At 38.1% G+C, this 22,124-nt stretch overlaps 1 protein-coding gene across 1 annotated transcript in view; it reads left to right on the top strand.

Moving 5' to 3' along the window:
• Positions 1–22,124, top strand: part of ME1 (malic enzyme 1) — a 194,015-nt gene that overhangs the window by 58,057 nt on the left and 113,834 nt on the right. The window contains exons 4-5 of the mRNA XM_082633355.1: positions 17,267–17,342; positions 19,523–19,684. Of these exons, the coding sequence (XP_082489481.1) occupies positions 17,267–17,342; positions 19,523–19,684 (238 nt within the window). The remainder of the gene's footprint in view (positions 1–17,266; positions 17,343–19,522; positions 19,685–22,124) is intronic.

The raw sequence follows: 22,124 nt of genomic DNA, 5'->3' as shown, positions 1-22,124 counted from the left end.
GCAACAACAGCATGATTAATGAAAGTTGGTACATTTATGTCGAGATTCTCTTAAGATTTTGGACATGGGATCATGGGCCTGAGTGGGTAAATTTCATGAAGTGTTGGGACAAATCTTAATGGTCTGAGTAATGTGTTATCCGTGGAGAAGTCATTGAATTCTTCTGTATCCTTGTTTTCATTGCTGTTTCTTGTCCTTAGTGCCTTTGCCTTCTTGCATAAAAAGAAGCGGTGTTATTCTAGGGCACTTCCATCATCGAGCGTCTTTATTATTTCCGGTCTTGAATGCCATTGCATAGTCAGTTTATATTGGCCTCGGATGTGACTCTCATTCCATAGACCTCAAGTAACTGAAGGAGTTTTGTTCTTCCATTGCCAATAAATGTTTGATAGGATGTATGCATTTTCCCATAACAGTGAGAAGAAAAGTGCTTTTTTCCCCCCGCCTTTCCTTCATTGCTGTTTTTTGTAATTTTGGAAGGAAACCTGAGATACCAGCTGAGATGTGAGACTAAGTAATTTTTCTGTTCTGATAGAATTAGCTAATTCAAACAGAATGAATCAGATGGATGCTTGGCAAGTAATTGGTCCTAACACAATTGTTTTTTGTGTATAGAAATCTACCATTCTATGACTGTTCTTCATGTTTGTCTAGTCTCATTTTCGTTTCTGCCTCATAGCTCTGGATATTTTTAAATTTTCCTCACTATCACGTCGTATTTAAAGAATTTTAGACTATCCTATCAGATATTTTTGGTGTCTTTGCTACTGCTTTCTTTACTGAAAGGGAGTTTAGAAGAAGAAAATATCACATAAGGGATTAAATACAAGGTAGGTAAGGTTGCCTTTCTTTTTCCCTGCAAAGTTAAATTGCAGAATTTGTTGTACCTTTTCATCTCACCATACAGTATCTTGGAATAACAGTAGTACAGATGGAGAAAGACCTGGATATGTCAGCTACTTTATTTCCTTAATTTCTAATATCACAGAAAACCTTAAACACACCTTCTTATGATCTTCCTAAACCTAACCATTTGAATATTTAACAGCCTTTACAAATGCAAACCTGAATCACTTGTATTTTATCTAAGTTTTTATTCTTAATTGAGATTTTAAAAATAAGGATTCTTATACTCTTTGTAAGACTCATATAAATATTTAAAAACTTATCTTTTTCTCTGTATGTCTTCTCCACTGCATCCTTTGAAAACTTTTCCTTTAGAGGTTTCCTTTTAAAACATTGAATCATCTTTGCTGTTCTTTTAAGATCCTTTAAAAAGTTCTCTATAATCACTTTAAATCTTATTACTTTGATTGAAAATATATAGGAATTTTGTTAGAATTACTGCCAGGTTTTGATCTGAGAAAGAACATACTCCTTCCTCTCAAATTATTGTAAAAAAAAAATTGTTTTCTATGGCTTTCATTTCTAATAGTAGTAGATATTCTTGCTCTTTCCTGATAATGACATTTTGCAATAAATGAGAACATCCTTTCTGAGGATATTAAGAATTGAACTCTTTTTTTCATTGAGCGAGCGTTCAACATAGGGTATGTTTGTCTTATTTCTATAAACTATAGGTAATTAAATATAAGACCAAAGTATATATATATTGCCTAAATAATAGAGAATAGATAACCTACATTTTATGAAATGACTAAAACAGTGTCATCTATAGAAAGAGCACTAGCCGTCTACATAAAGGGAGCTGCCAGTTCAGATCAGTTGGCATGGCCTGTGTAGAAGAACCTATCATATTCTTTAAAATATTTTTACTCACAATGAATTTGTAATGATCACAATATCATCAAATTGTACTGATGGACTGAACAAAAGGAAAAGTAGTCCATTTGTTACGCTTGATGAAACATTCTTAAAAATTATCACCAATTGTAAAAATACATACTTGTAACATTAATAATAATCAACATTTTTCATCTTAGGAAATAGAAGGGTTTTTTTTTTTTCTACCAGTCATTCAAAAATGGAAGATATTATCTCCAGCTTAGGAACAAAATATTTTCTTTATATGATGGCATCCTTTGTATTTACATAAAAGGGGAAAATAAGGTCATCGACTTGTTGGGAAAACTAAGGAATTGCTTTAAAATAATCTAACCAGGGCCTCCCTGGTGGCGCAGTGGTTGAGAGTCCGCCTGCCGAAGCAGGGGATACGGGTTCGTGCCCCGGTCCGGGAGGATCCCATATGCCGCGGAGCGGCTGGGCCCGTGAGCCATGGCCGCTGAGCCTGCGCATCCGGAGCCTGTGCTCCGCAACGGGAGAGGCCACAACAGTGAGAGGCCCGCATACCGCAAAAAAAAAAAAAAAAAAAAAAAAAAAAATAATCTAACCAGCCCAAATCCTCTAAATTAAGGATATTTTTTAAAGCATGAAACAAACATATCTCAGTTCACTTCAGTAGATACTTAGAGTGTATACATGTTTGCCTGTGTTTAACGTAGTTTTGTGTCAGGCATAGAAATGAAAGTTCTTATGACACGTTCTGTTTACTCTCCTGACAGCTGGATAGGTTTGTGATTTCCCACTCATCATCCCTCGTTTTTCTTCTTGTAATGACCCACACGATCTGATTCTTTTCTTTAAAATTAATTAATTAATTAATTTTTGGCTGCGTTGGGTCTTCGTTGCTGCACGCAGGCTTCTAATTGCGGTGGCTTCTCTTGTTGTGGAGCATGGGCTCTACACGCACGGGCTTCAGTACTTGTGGCTCACGGGCTCTAGAGCGCAGACTCAGTAGTTGTGGCACGCGGGCTTAGTTGCCCCGTGGCATGTGGGATCTTCCTGAACCAGGGCTTGAACTTGTGTCCCCTGCATTGGCAGGCAGATTCTTAACCACTGCGCCACCAGGGAAGCCCTACACGACCTGATTCTTAATGATGTGCCTGAAACTACCAGGAAAAGTGGGGGGAAAAAGGTTACAGGAGAAAATTCTATAAAGCATATATCTATTTTTATTTATTTTTTAATTCTATTTTCTCTGGAAGAAGAATTTCTCCATTCAAATTTTCTGTAGTTCTGCTGGTAGCTATATATGTTGCAGAAGAAAAAAAATAAAGTTGGAAAGTTCTTTTTATTGCAGCCTCAGGATTAGAAAAGACAGTGTCATAGATGCAGAGACTCTTGAGACACAGCTTACTAATATCATTCTAGACCAAATCTTCTTTTTTTTTTTTTTTTTTTTTTGCGGTGCACGGGCCTCTCAGTGTTGTGGCCTGTCCCGTTGCGGAGCACAGGCTCCGGATGCGCAGGCTCAGTGGCCATGGCTCACGGGCCCAGCCGCTCCGCGGTATGTGGGATCTTCCTGGACCGGGGCATGAACCCATGTCCCCTGCATTGGCAGGCGGACTCTCAACCACTGCACCACCAGGGAAGCCCCAAATCTTCTTTCTTATTTGTAAGTTAGTGAGACGAGAAGAGTTAAGTGACTTGTCTAGGGTTTTGTAGCTGTGACTAAAACTCTTCTTCCTACCCAGTGCCCTTCTATAGTAGGAAGCCAAAAAGTATGATATGGTCCACTCATTAAATGGTCGTGTGTGTCAGTTACATAAACTGATGTCCTAAACTGTGAGATCAACATATGTAACTTTATTGTATTTTAATTCATTATAAAATAATATTTAAGTAACTCCTTTGGAATTGGAGGACTAACTACAACAAAAATTGAAAATGTATAAAGGCCAGAAAAGTAATAGAATTAATAATTAAATATTATTAATGCACAGCACATGAAAATAGTTAATTAGGGAACCAAGCTTATTAATATATTTGTGCAAATCATTAAAATATGGTTTTCATGCCATAGTTCTGCCACTTTAAAGATTTATTCCCTGGCAAGGAGAGAGTGTCAAGCCAAGAGGAATGTCACAGAAAGGACCATTAGTTCCCAAAAGGTTGTCACATGATCCATATCTCTACACCCTCCCATCCACTCTGTTTCTACGTCTCATAACTCTCAGACCTTCTTGTTAGGCAGTTGATTCACTTCTCCAATATTCAACTCTCCTGCTTTGATTGTTAGTCCATGGCACTTCTATTCCATCGTGATGTACGTTGAGCTGTTTGTGTTCGGGTTGGCTCCAGACACCTTACCTGTGAGTAGGAAACCCTGACTGCACATAGCCTGGTCACCTGGGCTCTACCTCATGTACTCTCTTGCTGGTCAGATGGCTATAGACGCAAATCGTTTATAGTATAGGATAACCCTTTATACTAGTGTTGAGAACGAGTTTACATCTCATAGTAAGATGGAAGGACCACTGCTCTAGGTGTCACAAGATCAGAGTTTTTGTTCCACTTCTGCTACTAAGTAGCTGTTGAAGCTTGAAAAAAAAAATCACTCGTCTTCCTTCTGCTCAAAGAGAAATGTATTTACATTTACTTCACTTTTCTCTTAAAGATGGGAAATAAAATCATTTCCTGAAAAAAGTCAAAATGTTGGAAAATTACAAAGACTAATTACAAATACCCATGTATCCATCATCTAGAGTTGACATTTGTTAACACTGTATCACATTTGATTTTTTTAAAAATTAGTGGTAAACTAAGATCAGTAACAAGACAAGGTTGCCCACTCTCACCACTCTTATTCAACATAGTTTTGGAAGTTTTAGCCACGGCAATCAGAGAAGAAAAGGAAATAAAAGGAATCCAAATTGGAAAAGAAGAAGTAAAGCTGTCACTGTTTGCAGATGACATGATACTATACGTAGAGAATCCTAAAGATGCTACCGAAAAACTACTACAGCTCATCAATGAATTTGGTAAAGTAGCAGTATACAAAATTAATGCACAGAAATCTCTGGCATTCCTATACACTAATGATGAAAAACCTGAAAGTGAAATCAAGAAAACACTCCCATTTACCATTGCAACAAAAAGAATAAAATATCTAGGAATAAACCTACCTAAGGAGACAAAAGACCTGTATGCAGAAAATTATAAGACACTGATGAAAGAAATTAAAGATGATACAAGTAGATGGAGAGATATACCATGCTCCTGGATTGGAAGAATCAACATTGTGAAAATGACTCTACTACCCAAAGCAATCTACAGATTCAATGCAATGCCTATCAAACTACCACTGGCATTTTTCACAGAACTAGAACAAAAAATTTCACAATTTGTATGGAAACACAAAAGACCCCGAATAGCCAAAGCAATCTTGAGAACGAAAAATGGAGCTGGAGGAATCAGGCTCCCTGACTTCAGACTATACTACAGAGCTACAGTAATCAAGACAGTATGGTACTGGCACAAAAACAGAAAGATAGATCAATGGAACAGCATAGAAAGCCCAGAGATAAACCCACGCACATATGGTCACCTTATCTTTGATAAAGGAGGCAGGAATGTACAGTGGAGAAAGAACAGCCTCTTCAATAAGTGGTGCTGGGAAAACTGGACAGGTACATATAAAAGTATGAGATTAGATCACTCCCTAACACCATACACAAAAATAAGCTCAAAATGGATGAAAGCCCTAAATGTAAGGCCAGAAACTACCAAACTCTTAGAGGAAAACATAGAACACTCTATGACATAAATCACAGCAAATCCTTGTTGACCCACCTCCTAGAGAAATGGAAATAAAAACAAAAATAAATAGGACCTAATGAAACTTCAAAGCTTTTGCACAGCAAAGGAAACCCTAAACAAGACCAAAAGACAACCCTCAGAATGGGAGAAAATATTGGCAAATGAAGCAACTGACAAAGGATTAATCTCCAAAATTTACAAGCAGCTCATGCAGCTCAATAGCAAAAAAACAAACAACCCAATCCAAAAATGGGCAGAAGACCTAAATAGACATTTCTCCACAGAAGATATACAGACTGCCAACAAACACATGAAAGAATGCTCAACATCATTAATCATTAGAGAAATGCAAATCAAAACTACAATGAGATATCATCTCACACCAGTCAGAATGGCCATCATCAAGAAATCTAGAAACAATAAATGCTGGAGAGGGTGTGGAGAAAAGGGAACACTCTTGCACTGCTGGTGGGAATGTGAATTGGTACAGCCGCTATGGAGAACGGTATGGAGGTTCCTTAAAAAACTACAAATAGAACTACCATATGACCCAGCAATCCCACTACTGGGCATATACCCTGAGAAAACCATAATTCAAAACGAGTCATGTACCAAAATGTTCAATGCAGCTCTATTTACAATAGCCAGGAGATAGAAACAACCTAAGTGTCCATCATCGGATGAGTGGATAAAGAAGATGTGGCACATATATACAATGGAATATTAGCCATAAAAAGAAACAAGATTGAGCTATTTGTAATGAGGTGGATAGACCTAGAGTCTGTCATACAGAGTGAAGTAAGTCAGAAAGAGAAAGACAAATACCGTATGCTAACACATATATATGGAATTTAAGAAAAAAAAATGTCATGAAGAACCTAGGGCTAAGACAGGAATAAAGACACAGACCTACTAGAGAATGGACTTGAGGATATGGGGAGGGGGAAGGGTAAGCTGTGACAAAGTGAGAGAGTGGCATGGACACATATACACTACCAAACGTAAAATAGATAGCTAGTGGGAAGCAGCCACATAGCACAGGGAGATCAGCTCGGTGCTTTGTGACCACCAGAGGGGTGGGATAGGGAGGGTGGGAGGGAGGGAGACGCAAGAGGGAAGAGATATGGGAACATATGTATATGTATAACTGATTCACTTTGTTATACAGCAGAAACTAACACACCATTGTAAAGCAATTATACTCCAATAAAGATGTAAAAAAAAACAAAATTAGTGGTAACACTGAAGGCCCCTTTGGCCTCCAACCTTACTCCCGTTACCTTCACCCATCCTGAAGGCAGTTGTTTATTCATTGCCCACTAATGGCCTGAAATAAAATATCGTAAAATATCCATAATATAGCATTGGATTAGATGAACAGTAAGTTATAATAACGTAGTTGTTATTATTTCTTAACTATGCTGCAAAAAAGGAATTTTTTTTTCCCCAAACGTATGGTTCTTTTTTCTGCCCAAATGTTCCTGTTTTCTCACATAGTATCTGAGGACGTTACCACACTGTATCTGCGTTCTTCGAAAAGAATACTGCCTGTGCTTCTTCTTGGAATTCTAAAAATTGAATTGTAATAGCTAGCATGTTACCACCATTTGGAAGAATATTACCAATCTAGTACTGAGTCACTTTTAATTTCTGGAAACTACAGACATCTCTGCTAAATAATGCTGTGAATTAGTAATTGGGTCACAGAAGTGACAACAGAGCTATTCAGCTATACGTGGATAGTCCTCTTGTATTTTCCCTGGTGTCTAGCCCTGTGTCGTGTCTTTCATAAAATAAATATGAATCTATGATAAATGATGGAATGAACATCTGAATTTCACTTTTTAATATGCACACTATTTACATTAGGGTTGTATTGCTTGTAAGAAGTTAATACAAACTTATCTGCTTAAGACAACATCTGTTTATTAGGTCGCAGTTCTGAAGGTCAGAATTCTGGCGTGGTATGCTTGAGTCTATGTTCAGGGTATCACAAGGCTAAAATCGCGGGATCGGCCAGACTGAGTACTCAACCAGGGGCTTACGGAGAAATCTGCTCCCAGGCTTCTTATTCTTGGCAGAATTCAGTTCCTTGTGATTGTAGGACTGAGGTCTCTGTTTCCTTGCTGGCTGTTAGCCAGGGATGGCTTTCAGCTGCTGGAAGTAGCTCTTATTCTTTGCCACTTGGCGTCCTCTAAGTTTGAAGCAGTGCTTGGAGTCTTTCTCACTCTGAACCTTTGACTTCCCCTTCTGTGACCAGCTGGAGAAATTCTCTGCCTTTAAAGAGTACAAGTCCACCCAGATGACCTTGCTACCTGAGGCCCAACCGTGCTATCCATTAGGTGACAACCTAATCAGAATAAATCCGTCACGTGCACAGTCCTGGGATGATTCAGGATGTGAACACCAGGGAGATGGGAAATCTTGGGAACCTCTTAGAAATCTGCCCACCACGCTAATTGTCACTCCTCAGGAGGATTGAGACTAAAAATAGAGCTTTAAACATTTTCTGCAGTAAACAAGATTATCATTGAAGAGCAAAATCAAATAGTTACCCAAAGAAAAATGTCATGCATGTTAGCAATATTAGGATGTTATGTGGGGAAAAAAACACCTCAAAACCTTACGTTTGGAAGTAGATGACCAGAGGAAATTAGAAATCTACCCTTCTCTTCTAATCTCAATTAAAAAGTTTTTTACTTGTATAATAAATTGGTGTTCAGTAACAAGGATGTCACCTTCCACTGGCCCTTGACCTTTCCACTGGGTCCCTCCCAACCTACAGACTGTCTCTTCCTACGTTTATTTCTCAGCTAAACCAGAATGAAGCCTGAGATGCTTACACCACCTTATTTACTTTTCTCCCAAAGCTGATGTGATCTTATAATTTGTGATTCTTCCTCAGACCTAGTGGCTTGGAAGCTGTCAGTTGGTTCTCTCATTATTTCTTAAGTCTTTTGCTGTCATTAAAATCTGTTGCCCCCATGTTAACACTAAGATCTCAAATTGCTGATCACTTAGCCGCAGGTGCTCCAAGTCCTACAACTGGGCATTGACTCTGGTTCTTGCTATACTTTCCCAGGGGCTTTCCCCATAAATTGTGATTTCTTCGGTCTGGTCCTTGTCCTTGTCATTTTCAGAAGACCCCCAAAATTATATATATCGACCACATAGTACCTCGGTGTTCTCCAGCCCAGATTGTTTGCTGAACTGCTTTCCCCACCATTGGGTTAGCTCATGCCAGAATCATATCTGAACTACCTTCCCCCTTTCTTCTTACTTATATTCTATCACTTCTTTTTTTTTTTTCTGTGAGAAATGTAGAATTCCTGACTTCAAGAGTTCATAATCTAATAGGACAGACATATAAGAAAGTGAAAAATTAGATGACAATATGATGTGTTACGTTACAGAAAAGCAGCAAGTGTCTGTGGGATTACAGAGACATTCCAGCTCAGCTTGAATGTCGGTCAGGAAATATTTCCAAGAGGAGGTAACACTTGCACTGTCTCTGATAAGCAATTAGGAGCTAGCGTAGCCGCGAAGAGCAGTGGGGGGCGTTGGAGGGAGGCCTAAAGGAATCCTTTAAAGACCATCCAGAGTTGGAAACTAGATCGTTCTCAGGCTGAACTAGTTGAGTAAATGCCAAGAGCAAAGGAAGCAACCAAAACTGGGAGATAAAGCCAAAAGATGAGATACTCAGCAGAAGCTGAGGCAAAGTGAGCCTTGAAAATGAGCCCGAGGGTGGGAGGAGAGCAGGGTCCAGAGGCCTTCGCTATGCGTGAGAGTGAAACAGAGGGCTGCTTCGGAGCCTGGAGAGTGCCAGCGTGTAAGGGTCAAGCAGAAACAGGAGACGGTGGAGCAGACCAGGAAGGGGGCAGGGAGTGACAGCAGGAGGACAAACTGGGCTTGAGGACAGACATAGTAACACTCTATTCACGGATGAACAGTGAACAGTAGAAGGAAGTTTCCAGGTGGAGAGCTGGAAGCTGGAAGTCTCTACTTTGTCTTCCGAGTGAAAAATGGTGTGGTGTGTGAATCTGAGGAGAGTGTAGAAGGGTGGGTGGGGATGGGGGACGGGGGAGAAAGGAAGTAGCTCTCATCGACAGTCTCAGAATAACCAATAGAAGGTCCTCGAGGGAGTCATGCTGAGTTGTGAGGACCTGGCTGACAGTGGAGAGGCCATGAGGTTTTAGCGGATCTAACACACCCAGCTGAGTGCCCGTCTCAAGCAGCATTCTGCAGTAGGGCTTGAGGAAAAGAGAAGGCAGGTGGATTGATTTAAATTTGGAGGTTTTGTGCAAGGGTGTGATGGGAAGAGAAAAAGTCAAGGGAGTTAAGAATGGTTGGCAGAACAGATAAAAATCTAGCTGAATAAAGAAGGAAGTTCAGTCAGGATAGACTGCTCATTTGGAGGAAAAAAATAAAAGCAGCTACCAAAAGACAGGAGACATTAATGAGGTCAAAATGTAGTTATATCAGAAGTGTGATATTTGGAAAAGTATGATGTGGGCTAGATCCTCACATCACAGACTATAGTGACATTTCCGATAGATTTAAAGAACTGGATCAAACCTAGAAAAAAAAATTAAAATATAGGAACATGATTGATGAGGGAGGACTTTGTATACTTAAAAGAAATGTAAGAAATCTGAAAGGAGAAAAATCAATTCATTTTACTATAAATAAATGGAAAACAACAACAAACAAAAGTGAAAGATGAGAAATTAAGAAACGAATTTGTACAAGTATGATAAGCAAAGGGATAAAAATCCTTCATCTGTAAAGATGGGATCTGGATTGATATTTCCCCAGTAGCTGTGGATAATTATAGCTTCTTTTTGCATGTCTAGCACCAGTTTTTTTGTGTTCCTCAAAGATAACAGCAGCAGTCAGTCTGCACCCTCTCTCTGTCTCACGCTCATCCTGTCTCTGATTAAAAGGGCCCGGAGCCCAGCATGGGGTGTTGGAGCCTGAGTGGGTCGAGAACAGCTGTGTAGGCGGGCAGCCTGGCTCAGGGGTGAGAGCCAATCAAGGGGAAGGGAGGATCTGGGTAGGAGAGCGGTCCAGCGCCAGGTGTCAGAGCCCCAGCGGGGCAAAGAGGGCATCCATGTGGGAGGGCTGCCTACTTCAGAGACTGGAACCTTAGCGGAAGTAAGTGGGGTGTGACACAGCGAGAGGGGACAAGATTGATTTCACACAGGCAGACCCATCAAGTAAGGAAATATATTAAGCACGATGGGAGGTAGGTTTCTCGCTCTAGGAGAAGGTTGTTACAAATGTGAACAGGGGAGAATAGTAGGAGGAACCCTGTGTTGCTGTTGGAATTGGAGGTATTGGTGTGAATTTATGGTTTTCAATGTACAGATAGATGAATGGATAGTTATAGAAATAAATAGGTATACATAAAATGTGTATATATGCGTGTACATACCCGTATGTGTGTATACATGTAGAGTACATGTGCACACGCATATATTCTCTAGCTCTGCCCGTTGAGTCGGCTTGGCAGCCACAACACCCCAGTAACAAGGAGCACAGCCAGCACTCAGATCTCAATGCTGCTCTCTGCCAAAAGCAACCAGAACGCCTTAGAGAAATTGCTGATCCCAGGGCTGGGCCAGGGTAAGCAAAAGATGAGCTTGGAACCTCTTATACCAGAAAGCAAGGAGGTGCTTAAAGAGTGATGGGGATGTGTCGACAGGACATAGAAGCCAGCTTGAAGAGGCTGCCTCTGGCCAAATCTGGGACATTGTAAGCACTCAATAAATAATGTTTGCAGCAGATTAGAACCTACTGAGTAAAATAACAAACACAAGCCCACATTGATATGAATAAATTTAGAGTGGAATGGAGGAATAGGGTATTTACAGAGTTTTGAAGAATTTTCCCATAAAATACTTGTTAATTACAAAGGGAAAAAAGAGCATCTTTGCAGTGAGGAAGCCTGGAAGGCACCACATTAATCAAGTGATCAAAGTGAACATCATCAATAATGGGAGGAAGCAGGAACAGCGCCGCCTGATAGGATGCAGGGAGAAGAAGCCGGCATCACTTCTGTGACCTTCTGCAAAAGATGTTACAGTCTGAATCGAATCATGAGGAATCACCACCTAAATCCAGATTGAAGGACAGTCTACAAAAACACTGACTTGGGGCTTCCCTGGTGGCGCAGTGGTTGAGAATCTGCCTGCCAATGCAGGGGACACGGGTTCGAGCCCTGGTCTGGGAAGATCCCACATGCCGCGGAGCAGCTAGGCCCGTGAGCCACAACTACTGAGCCTGTGCGTCTGGAGCCTGTGCTCCGCAACAAGAGAGGCCACGACAGTGAGAGGCCTGTGCACTGCGATGAAGAGTGGCCCCCACTTGCCGCGACTAGAGAAAGCCCTCGCACAGAAGCGAAGACCCAACACAGCCAAAAATTAATTAATTAATTAATTAAAAAACGAAAAAACACTGACTTATAACTTCAAAAGTATTAAGGTCATGGAAGTCAAGGAAAGACTGAGGAAATGTTCTAGGTTGAACAGGACCAAGAAACATGACAACTAATTACAGCGCAGGATTTTGAACTAGGCTCTTTGGTTATGAAGGATGAATGGTGAAATGTGAAAGGTGTCTGAAGATTATATGATAGTAATGTATCAGTATTAGTTTTCTGATTATAATTTAATTATGTAGGAGAATATTTTTGTTTGTAATGCACTCAATTATTTTGTAATGATGAGGTATCATGCTGGCTACTTAGCTCTCAAATAGTTCAGGAAAAAGCAATTGTTTTTTTAAAGGGGGGGTTCTTTTTTTAAAATAAATTTATTTATTTTTGGCTACATTGGGTCTTTGTTGCTACGCGCGGGCTTTCTCTAGTTGCGGCAAGTGGGGGCTACTCTTTGTTGTGGTGCGCGGGCTTCTCTTGTTGCGGAGCATGGGCTCTAGGCGCGTGGGCTTCAGTAGTTGTGGTGCACGGGCTTAGTTGCTCTGCAGCGTGTGGGATCTTCCCGGATCAGGGCTCAAACCTGTGTCCCCTGCATTGGCAGGCGGATTCTTAACCACTGCACCACCAGGGAAGTCCCGAAAAAACAATTCTTTGTAATATACTTGGGAGAATTCTTTTAAGCATTTACTGAAGGATAGAATAATATTGAGCCATGCCTTTAAAAATTTTTTTATTGATGTGTAGTTGATTTACAATGTCATGTTAATATCTCCTTTACAGTAAAGTGATTCAGTTATATGTAGATACGTTCTTTTTCATATTCCTTTCCATTATAATTTGTCACAGGATATTGAATATAGTTCCCTGTGCTCTACAGTAGGACCTTGTTGTGTATCTATTCTATATACAATAGTTTGCATCTGCTAGTCCCAAACTCCCAATTGTTCCCTCCCCACTGGCAACCACAAGTCTGTTCTCTGTGTCTGTGTGTCTGTTTCTGTTTCATAGATATGTTCATTTGTGTTGTATTTTAGATTCCACATATAAGTGATATCATATGGTATTTGTCTTTCTTTCTGACTTATTTTGCTTAGTATGATAATCTCTAGGTCCATCCATGTTGCTGCAAATGGCATTATTTCATTCTTTTTTATGGGTGAGTAATATCGCACTGTATATATGTACCACATCTTCTTTATCCATTCATCTGTCGATGGCCATTTAGGTTGTTTCCGTGTCTTGGCTATTATGAATAGTGCTGGTGTGAACATAGGGGTGCATGTATCTTTTCAAATTATAGTTTTGTCTGAATATATGCCCAGGAGTGGGATTGCTGGGTCATATGGCAGCTCTATTTTTAGTTTTTTGAAGACCCTCCATAGTGTTTTCCATAGTGGCTGCACCGATTTACATTCCCACCAACAGTGTAGGAGGGTCCGCTTTTCTCCACACCCTCTCCAGCATTTGTATTTGTAGACTTTATAATGATGGCCATTCTGACTGAGGTGAGGTGGTACCTCATTGTAGTTTTGATTTGCATTTCTCTAATGATTAGTGATGATGTGCATCTTTTCATGTGCTTTTTGGGCATCTGTATGTCTTCTTGATACATGCCTTCTTAACATTTCCTCTGTTGACTTCCCCTGACTTTAGAAACACTGGTTGTCCTACCTGTTAGATTGTTTTTTTCTCGTGGACTCTTCTTAGTCATCCTATTCTTCTAGTATAGGTACTAATTTGTAATGTTTTCTCCTTGACCTTCTCTTCTTTCTCCTTTAGTAATTTCTTCCATTCCTTTCAACTCTAGGCATATGACTCTTAACTCTGCATCTTTATCCTAGGTTTCTCCTGATCTAGGTTTCTGTGACTTCCATTTTACATGAACTTAGCTTACTTTAGTACGTCTTTTCTCATCAGCCCAGACCTGCTGGTATAATTCAACTTTAGGTTAACTCCTGGAGCTCACTAATGCATACTCAAATTTTGTGAAAAATACGGGGTTTAATTTTCTTCAGCTTCTGCAAGAGAGGATTATTATTGAAAACTGTAGAATGATTGCCTTCTCCACTGGGTTAGGAGAGAGTCATGAACCCATTTCCATAAGAAAATATAAGTCTAGTTAAAATAGAAAGTTGCATGTTAGAAAATGAACTCTATTTTGATATGAAATAAATTTCATTAGAGATGTTATGTGAGACAACATGAAGTAAGAATATTATCTAACAAATCTGTTTTGAGAGTGGAATATATACAGTGGCAGAGGTTATGAGAAAAGTTTGAACTGCGTATATGAGAAAATGATCCACATTTAAAAATTATCTCAGTTCTAACATTAAATAGACACAAAAGTATGAGTATTTTAATTGGCATGTTTAATATACTTTGAATAAAGATTAAATATTTTAAACAAATTGATCAACAAGAAATTGGACCAAGAAAAGGTTTTTATTGTAATTCCATTCATTTAAAAAAATCATTCATAAATAACTTTCTTGTCTAAACTTTTCATTTTATAAATATGTATATATTTAAATATGTTCAGATTAATGTTTCATATCCAATTTTATACCAGGAAGCATGAGTCATTTCTGTGCTGAAACACTTTTGGATATCTCATTAGATTTCTGATCAAGGAGACATTCCAGGAAGTTTTAGAAATTATCCTATCAAAATGCTTGACTTTGGTGGAACATTACAGATTCTTCATTTTATTGAGTTCTCTCCAAGAGTATAGGCACTTTTGTACAGATGAATCTGCTGAATGCAAGAGATTCCAGGTGTCCAAATGGCTCTCTCACTGAAGTTGTACTCATATATTTGTTTAATTAACTCTGGCATTTAATTGATGCAAATTTTAGTAAATTCATTGTCCCTCTTGTTTAAAAAGAATGATACTATTTCCTGAGACCAGTGTTACTTGGAAAACCTTGGCTAACTAACAAGTTCCCAAGGAACATTATTTAATGGTATATTGCCAAGAACATCATAGATAATTCAACAAAATTGCCTTCTTTAAAAGTCCAACCATATTTCATTTAAATTTGACAGTTATTTATTGAGATCTTTAATGTTGATTGCATAGTTGGGTATGACAGGGATCCAAAAGAAATATCTAACTTATAAAGAGCTTATAGTCATTTTGGAGAAACAAAATAACTTCAAACAGCAAAAAATAAACAGGAGAGGATACAATTTAGTGCCAACTTGGTAAATTAATGTTTTTGTTGAATCAGACAGTCATCAGTAATCTGCCTGTGGTACTTACTATCATAATATAATTTTTGGTTACTTAATAAGTCATAATAAGTCTGGGTTTACTTCATGTTTTCTGTACTTAAAACCTTTTTTTGAATATGGAAGGCTTATGTTTTCAGCACTGAAGTCAGCACATACTGTTGGACACATACTATGTGCCAGCACACTTACAGGCATTGGGCTTACAAATGTGAGCAAAATAGTCACTGTCCTTAAGGAACTTGCTGCTTCGTGTGTATATGTGTCCTGGGGGGCGGTGGCAGGGAGGAGACAGACAGCCAACATATGAGAAAATAGTTAAGGGGATTTCAGATGCCTTATACGTATAATGACACTGGTGAAAAAATTAGGGTGGAGGTGCTTGGACTGCTGTTATCAGAGAAGGCCTGTCTGAGGAGCTCGGGTTTGAGTTGAGGCCTGAATGATGAGAGGGATTAGGCTTGTAGTTAGATTTACAGTTTGGAGCTCAAGGGAGTGGTCTTGGTTGAAGATAGAAGTTTGAAAATCTTCATTGTGGACATGACACTGAAAACCACGTCAATCACAGTTGGGACATCGAGTAGGGTGAGAGTTGAGAGCTAACCTTTGACTTTATCAGATGTCAGTCAGCAGTGACTTTGGCAAGAGCTGTTTTTGTGGAGAAGCGAGGAGGAAAGGCCTAATGAACAGGGTGAAGAGAGAATGGGAGGTAAGGATATAAAGGCAGTAAGAATACACCAGTCTTTGAAGCGTTTTGCTGTGAAGGAGAGAGAGTAGAAGGGTGGTGGACGTAATCGGTGCTTTCAGCTGTACATTTGTCGTGTGTGGTGCTTGCATTTGAGTCGTATGTAACGATACTAAGGCAAAACTTTTAAGTGAGGTTAAGACATCTACACATTTCTTATTTTAATTTTTAAAGTTCCTTGTTAAGCTTTCATAGGAAATGCAGGGCTGTCGGAGAGCAGTGTTAAAGACTGAGGGTTAAAGTTGAGAGTCTGAAGAACAGAGTTGCAAACAACTGAGACCACAAATCGAAGAATCAAGTGAAACCGAACTCTGCCAGCGGGGGAGTTTGCAGCAAAGTAAGGGTTTATTGCAGGGCGCCAAGCAAGGAGGTGGGAGACAAGCCTGGTCTTTTGAGTTGTGGGTGTTTTTAAAGGGGAAGAACATAGAGGCTGGACTTTAATCATTGTCTTGTGACATTTCTTAATCGTAGTTTTGGGAGTCAGGATGCTTCTGGTTTAGGGTTCTCTGGACAGTTGGTCCATGGCTTGGAGGTCTGTTAGCTCACCTTGCCCTGGAGAAACAGTTTGTATTGTTTGTATGTTAATAATGATATCTATAATAACAGTTTTAGTACATCAACTATGTTATCAACATGACTTTTAGCACCTGACTCTGGTTGATTGGTGTTCAGTTAGCACAGGATTGAGGTTAGAGGGGACAAGAAAAGAATAAAGTTTTGGCTAGAGAGATTAATCATAAACTTGGTAAGGGAACTTGGTTTTGGGCGGGGCTCGGTTTCAGGGTTTCCCAAGTAACTTCCACATGAAAGGACTGCTCACCATGTGTCTGTCACTTCAGTCCTCCCCATAGGGGTCTTCACACTGTGAATACGTAATAATGGAATATACACTGAAAATGCCTATGTACATGTGCTTCATGCTGTTTTTCAAAGTGCTTTTACATGTATTATCTTATTTAATGAAGACTGTGACTAAATCTATGTGTGGAAATGATAATGCTATTTAAATTCTCCGTGTATTAAAATAGTGAATATTTCTTTAATTAAAAAGTATTTAAGAATATGTAATATAAGAGTGAAGCTACCTTTATTGTAGATGTGGATATATCATTTAAAATAATTTCTCCCTTACTTATAAGATTCTTGCCCCATATGTGTTTAAGGAAATAATTTTCACTAGTTTGATAAAAATGGAGGTATATTACATGGATTTGAAAATTTTTAAAAAAAGTTCGTGATAATGTGACAAGTCTGAAGTAAATTGAAATTACTCCTTTTTTTTCCCCTGTCAGAGGTCTCTTTATTAGTATCCATGATCGAGGGCATATTGCTTCTGTTCTTAATGCATGGCCAGAAGATGTCATCAAGGTAAGTTAGTTAACACGTTTTCCCACTGTGGCACATTTGTTCTTTTTCCTATCCCACAACAGGCTGACACTTTTCACCATACTATGTAGCATTCACCAGCTTTTCTATTTATATCCCTTTGATTTTTGCATAGTGGATTAATTTTATTCTGATACCATTTGGATTCTAAGTTTCACCATTATTTCCATCAGATTTCTTAGTATTTCTTTATTCATTGTAAGTTATGATAAGTGTTGAAAAAATGTTGAAGTAGTGTCTGAGTTTCTTTGAGCAAACTCCTTTTTCTTTTGTGTTTAATCATCCACTAAGAGGAATCAAGGTAGGCAAAAATCTTAATCCATTTCCTTTACCGTGGTGACCTGAAGTATCTAAACTGACTCCCCTCTGGGAGTGAGCTAATGAAAATAGAATAATAATAGTATCTGCCATTTGGTAGCTCTCTGAGTGAGCCACTTTACCTGGATTAACTCATGTCGTGTCATGATAATTCCATGGGGAAAGGAAGGCACAGGTGGGTTACACCGCAGTGCGTGCTGATGGTGGGGATTGAATGCAGGTGTCTCAGGTTGCCTTCTCCAAAACAGCCTAACACACTGACCCTTTTCAATGGAAAATTTGACAAAGATCACCTTTATGGAATATGCAAAAATAATTTTCACCCACTTTTGGGTGAAATGTATATATGTATTTTTAACTTAGTTAAAAGTACATATATACATGTACATATTTACTTTTAAGGCATATTTACTTTTAAGAGCTGCATAATATAGGTGAACAGAAAACTAAATGAAAAGCCCTCAAACTTTTAAAATATATGTTCTGCATTATAGTGTGGTAGAAAAACCCTGCACTAGGAGTTAACACACTTGGGTCCTGGTTCTTTGATATTAATGAGGTAAATCACCGTAGGCAAATTATTTCAGTTCTCTTATCTTCTGTTTCCTAATCTGTAAGAGGCATAGACTGAATGTACTCCAAATTCCCCTTTGCTTCTAGAATGCTATGACTCTGTACATTAGTCCTTATGATAATAATGGTACTAATATCTATAATATTTTTGAGAATTCATAATATACCAGGTAATATGGTAAGTTCTTTGTTTATCATGATTTAATTGTATTGAATCATAGATTTATTCAATTAATTAATGTTTTTGATTGTTTACTATGTGCCAGATGCTGTGCTAGATGTTGGTGTACAGTAGTGAGCACAACAGAGTTGGCTCCTAATTTTATGCAGCTACTCTGAAAAGTACATTTATCATTTGTATTTTTATAAATAAGAAACAGAAGCTTTAATTCATCAGTTTATCTAAGGTCAAATAACTGACATTTTTTCTAGGCTCCATAGATATGACAAGCGTAGCAGTTTGTAGAAAATCTAATTGTGTTTCACAAAATTGGTTTTACTTAAATTCATGTGATGGCCATGAATCACAGAATACAGATGATAGGTGCATTAATTTCAATAAAGGTAACAAAGTACTTAGCATTAAAATCTCCACATGATTAAAATGTATGCTTTGTAGATATTCAAGATGATTAGAAATAAACTAAACAAAATTTATTGTCTAATGTTACTCTGCTATCACGTAAGAGTAGTAATAGGCTGTGCTTGGCATATTTCAAAGATGGTAGAACAATATCCAGTGTTACAGGAGTTAAAGAGGATGGATCGACATCGTTGTGAAATGAGGAGGGTGCATAAACTAAACATCAGAGCACTGGGGACTCCTGAGCAATGATTTAACCATGGACTCTCCCCTAATGGTACTCCAAGTGGATGTGACTAGTTTCAAAGCTGTTCTAAGGTTCACTTTAGTTCCCAGTTTGTGCTCTTATCTACCTGTACTCTGCCCACTTACTCCTCCTGATTGAAGACTGAGTTATTTGAGTTGTTTGAATCTTTATGGGCATACCTTGTCTTCTTTTTTCAACAACCAAACAATCATATATATGTATTTTAAAAATACATTTAAAATGCATATATCGAATTTATTTATTCTCCCCAGTCTTGCACACTTAATGATCATATAAAATCTTTTCCATGTATATCCAATTTATGCTTTTTGACAGCTTGGTATTTCATTGCATAAATATTAACTTCAGCAACAGAGAGTAGGACCTATGCCCCGGAATTTGCAAACATCTATTAATAGATATTTTTTCTTTTTCTTTGAGGCTATTGTGGTGACTGATGGAGAGCGTATTCTTGGCCTGGGAGACCTTGGCTGTAATGGGATGGGCATCCCCGTGGGTAAACTGGCTCTGTATACAGCTTGTGGAGGGATGAATCCTCAACAGTGTCTGCCTGTCATGCTGGACGTGGGAACAGAAAATGAGGTAAACAATTTAAGTCTATAACACAGCTCTACACCTTAAAAAATAGTACCATATTTCTGCATTTTGAGATTATTTCAGGAACTTAATGAAATTCATCTTTTTTGTTTGGTTCTTTCTCTCTCCTCAAACCCATCCCCCGACTCTTATAAAGAAATTATTCTTTTGCTTTTCCTTCCCCCTTCCCCTTTTCTGTAATGTGATTAATTTTTTAGCAGCTTCTTTAGTGTTTTAGTATCCTTTGATGAGCACTTACACCATTATTCTATAGAGTATATGTTTTACTTTAAGATATCCTCGTTACTTAAAAAAAAAAAAAGTATTATTTTTATACTAGGCAGGAACTAACCCCAAAGAATTTATTAAGTTTAGTCAGTCTGAAATCTTGTTCTAAAAATCTGTATTGAGTCTGTGGTAGATGATTTGGAGTTTAGCATTTCTCTTTCCCGCATCGATATTTTAGAATCTTAACGTTATATATCAAGTAGTACATATTTTGCTCATCTGTAATTGCTAATATTTAGATTAGTTGTTAGTGATAGATACTATAAACTAAAGATAGAGTTTTATGAAATAGAAATGAAAAATAATGGTCAGTTAAGATAGACTTTTCAAAAGTTCCCTGTAAATATCAAACCTAGATCTTTATCATGTTGAGGTATATTCTCTCTGTACCTACTTTTTGACAGTGTTTATCATAAATGGATGTTGAATTTTGTTAAAAGTCTTTTTGGCATCTGTTGAGATGATCATATGATTTCTTTTTAAAAAAATAAATTTTATTTATTTATTTATTTATTTATGCCTGCGTTGGGTCTTCATTGCTGTGCATGGGCTTTCTCCAGTTTCAGCGAAGTGGGGGGGCTACTCTTCATTGCAGTGTGAGGGCTTCTCCTTGTGGTGGCTTCTGTTGTTGTGGAATACGGGCTCTAGGCCTGCAGGCTTCAGTAGCTGTGGCACACGGGCTCAGTAGCTGTGGCTCGTGGGCTCTAGAGTGCAGGCTCAGTAGTTGTGGCACACGGGCTTAGTTGCTCTGCGGCATGGGATCTTCCCGGACCAGGGCTTGAATCCGTGTCCCCTGCATTGGCAGGCAGATTCTTAACCACTGTGCCACCAGGGAAGTCCCAATCATATGATTTTTTTATTGTTCAATTTGTTAATGTGGTATCTCACATTAATGTGTTACATCACATTGATTTGCAGATATTGAACCATACTTGCATTCCTGGGGTAAATCCCACTTGATCATGGTGTTTGATCCTTTTAATGTATTGTTGAATTTGTTTTGCTAATATTTAGTTTAGGATTTTTGCTTCTATGTTCATCAGTGATATTGGCCTGTAATTTTCTTTTTTTGTGTGTGACATCCTTGTCTGATTTTTATATCAGGGTGATAGTGGCCTTGTAGAATGAGCTTGGAAGCATTCCTTTCTTTTCAAGTTTTTGGAAGTTTGAGATGGTTAGGTGTTATCTCTTCTTTAAATGTTTTATAGAATTTTCCTGTGAAGCCTTATGGTCCTGGACTTTCGTTTCTTGGGAGTTTTATTTTTATTATTATTGATTTAATTTCATTACTTGTAATAAGTCTTTTCATATTTTATATTTCTTCCTGATTCAGTTTTTGGGAGATGTAAATTTCTAGGAATTTATCCATTTCTAGTAAGTTGTCCATTTTGTTGGCATGTGATTTTTCATGTAATCTCTTATGATCCTTTGTATTTCCATGGTGTCTGTTGTAACTTCTCATCTTTCATTTCTGATTTTATATATTTGGGCCCTTTCTCTTTTTTTCTTGATGAGTCTGGGTAAAGGTTTATTAATTTTGTTTATCTTTACAAAAGACCTTATTTTCATTGGTCTTTTCTGTTTTTTTTTAGTCTCAATTTCATTTATTTCTGCTCTGATCTTTATGATTTCTTTCCTTCTACTAACTTTGGGTTTTGTTCTTTCTTCTTTCTATAGTTCCTTGAGGTGTAAGGTTAGATGGTTTATTTGAGATTTTTCTTGTTTCCTGAGGTAGGCATGTATAGCTATAAACTTTCCTCTTAGAAATGCTCTTGCTGGGTAATATAGGGTTTCTTTTTTATTTTTGTTTTAATCGAGGTATAGTTGATTTACAATATTATATAAGTTTCAGGTGTCCAACACAGTAATTCACAGTTTTAAAAGGTTATATCACATTTACAGTTATTATAAAATATTGGCTATAGTCCCTGTGTTGTACAATATGTCCTTGTAGCTTATTTACTTTATACATAGCAGTTTGGAACTCTTAAGCTCCTACCCCTCTCTTGTCCCTTACCCCTTCTCTCTCCTCACTGATAACCACTAGTTTGTTCTCTATATCTATGATTCTGTTTCTTTTATATTCACTAGTTTGTTTTATTTTTGAGATTCCACATATAAATGATATACAGTATTTGTCTTTCTCTGTCAAACTTAT

This window comes from Mesoplodon mirus (genome assembly GCF_964341445.2).
Source record: "Mesoplodon mirus genome assembly, chromosome: 10".
In the NCBI taxonomy this organism is placed as follows: Eukaryota; Metazoa; Chordata; class Mammalia; order Artiodactyla; family Ziphiidae; genus Mesoplodon; species Mesoplodon mirus.
Note: the sequence above shows the minus strand (reverse complement) of the source record. Positions and strands in the feature narration are given on the sequence as shown.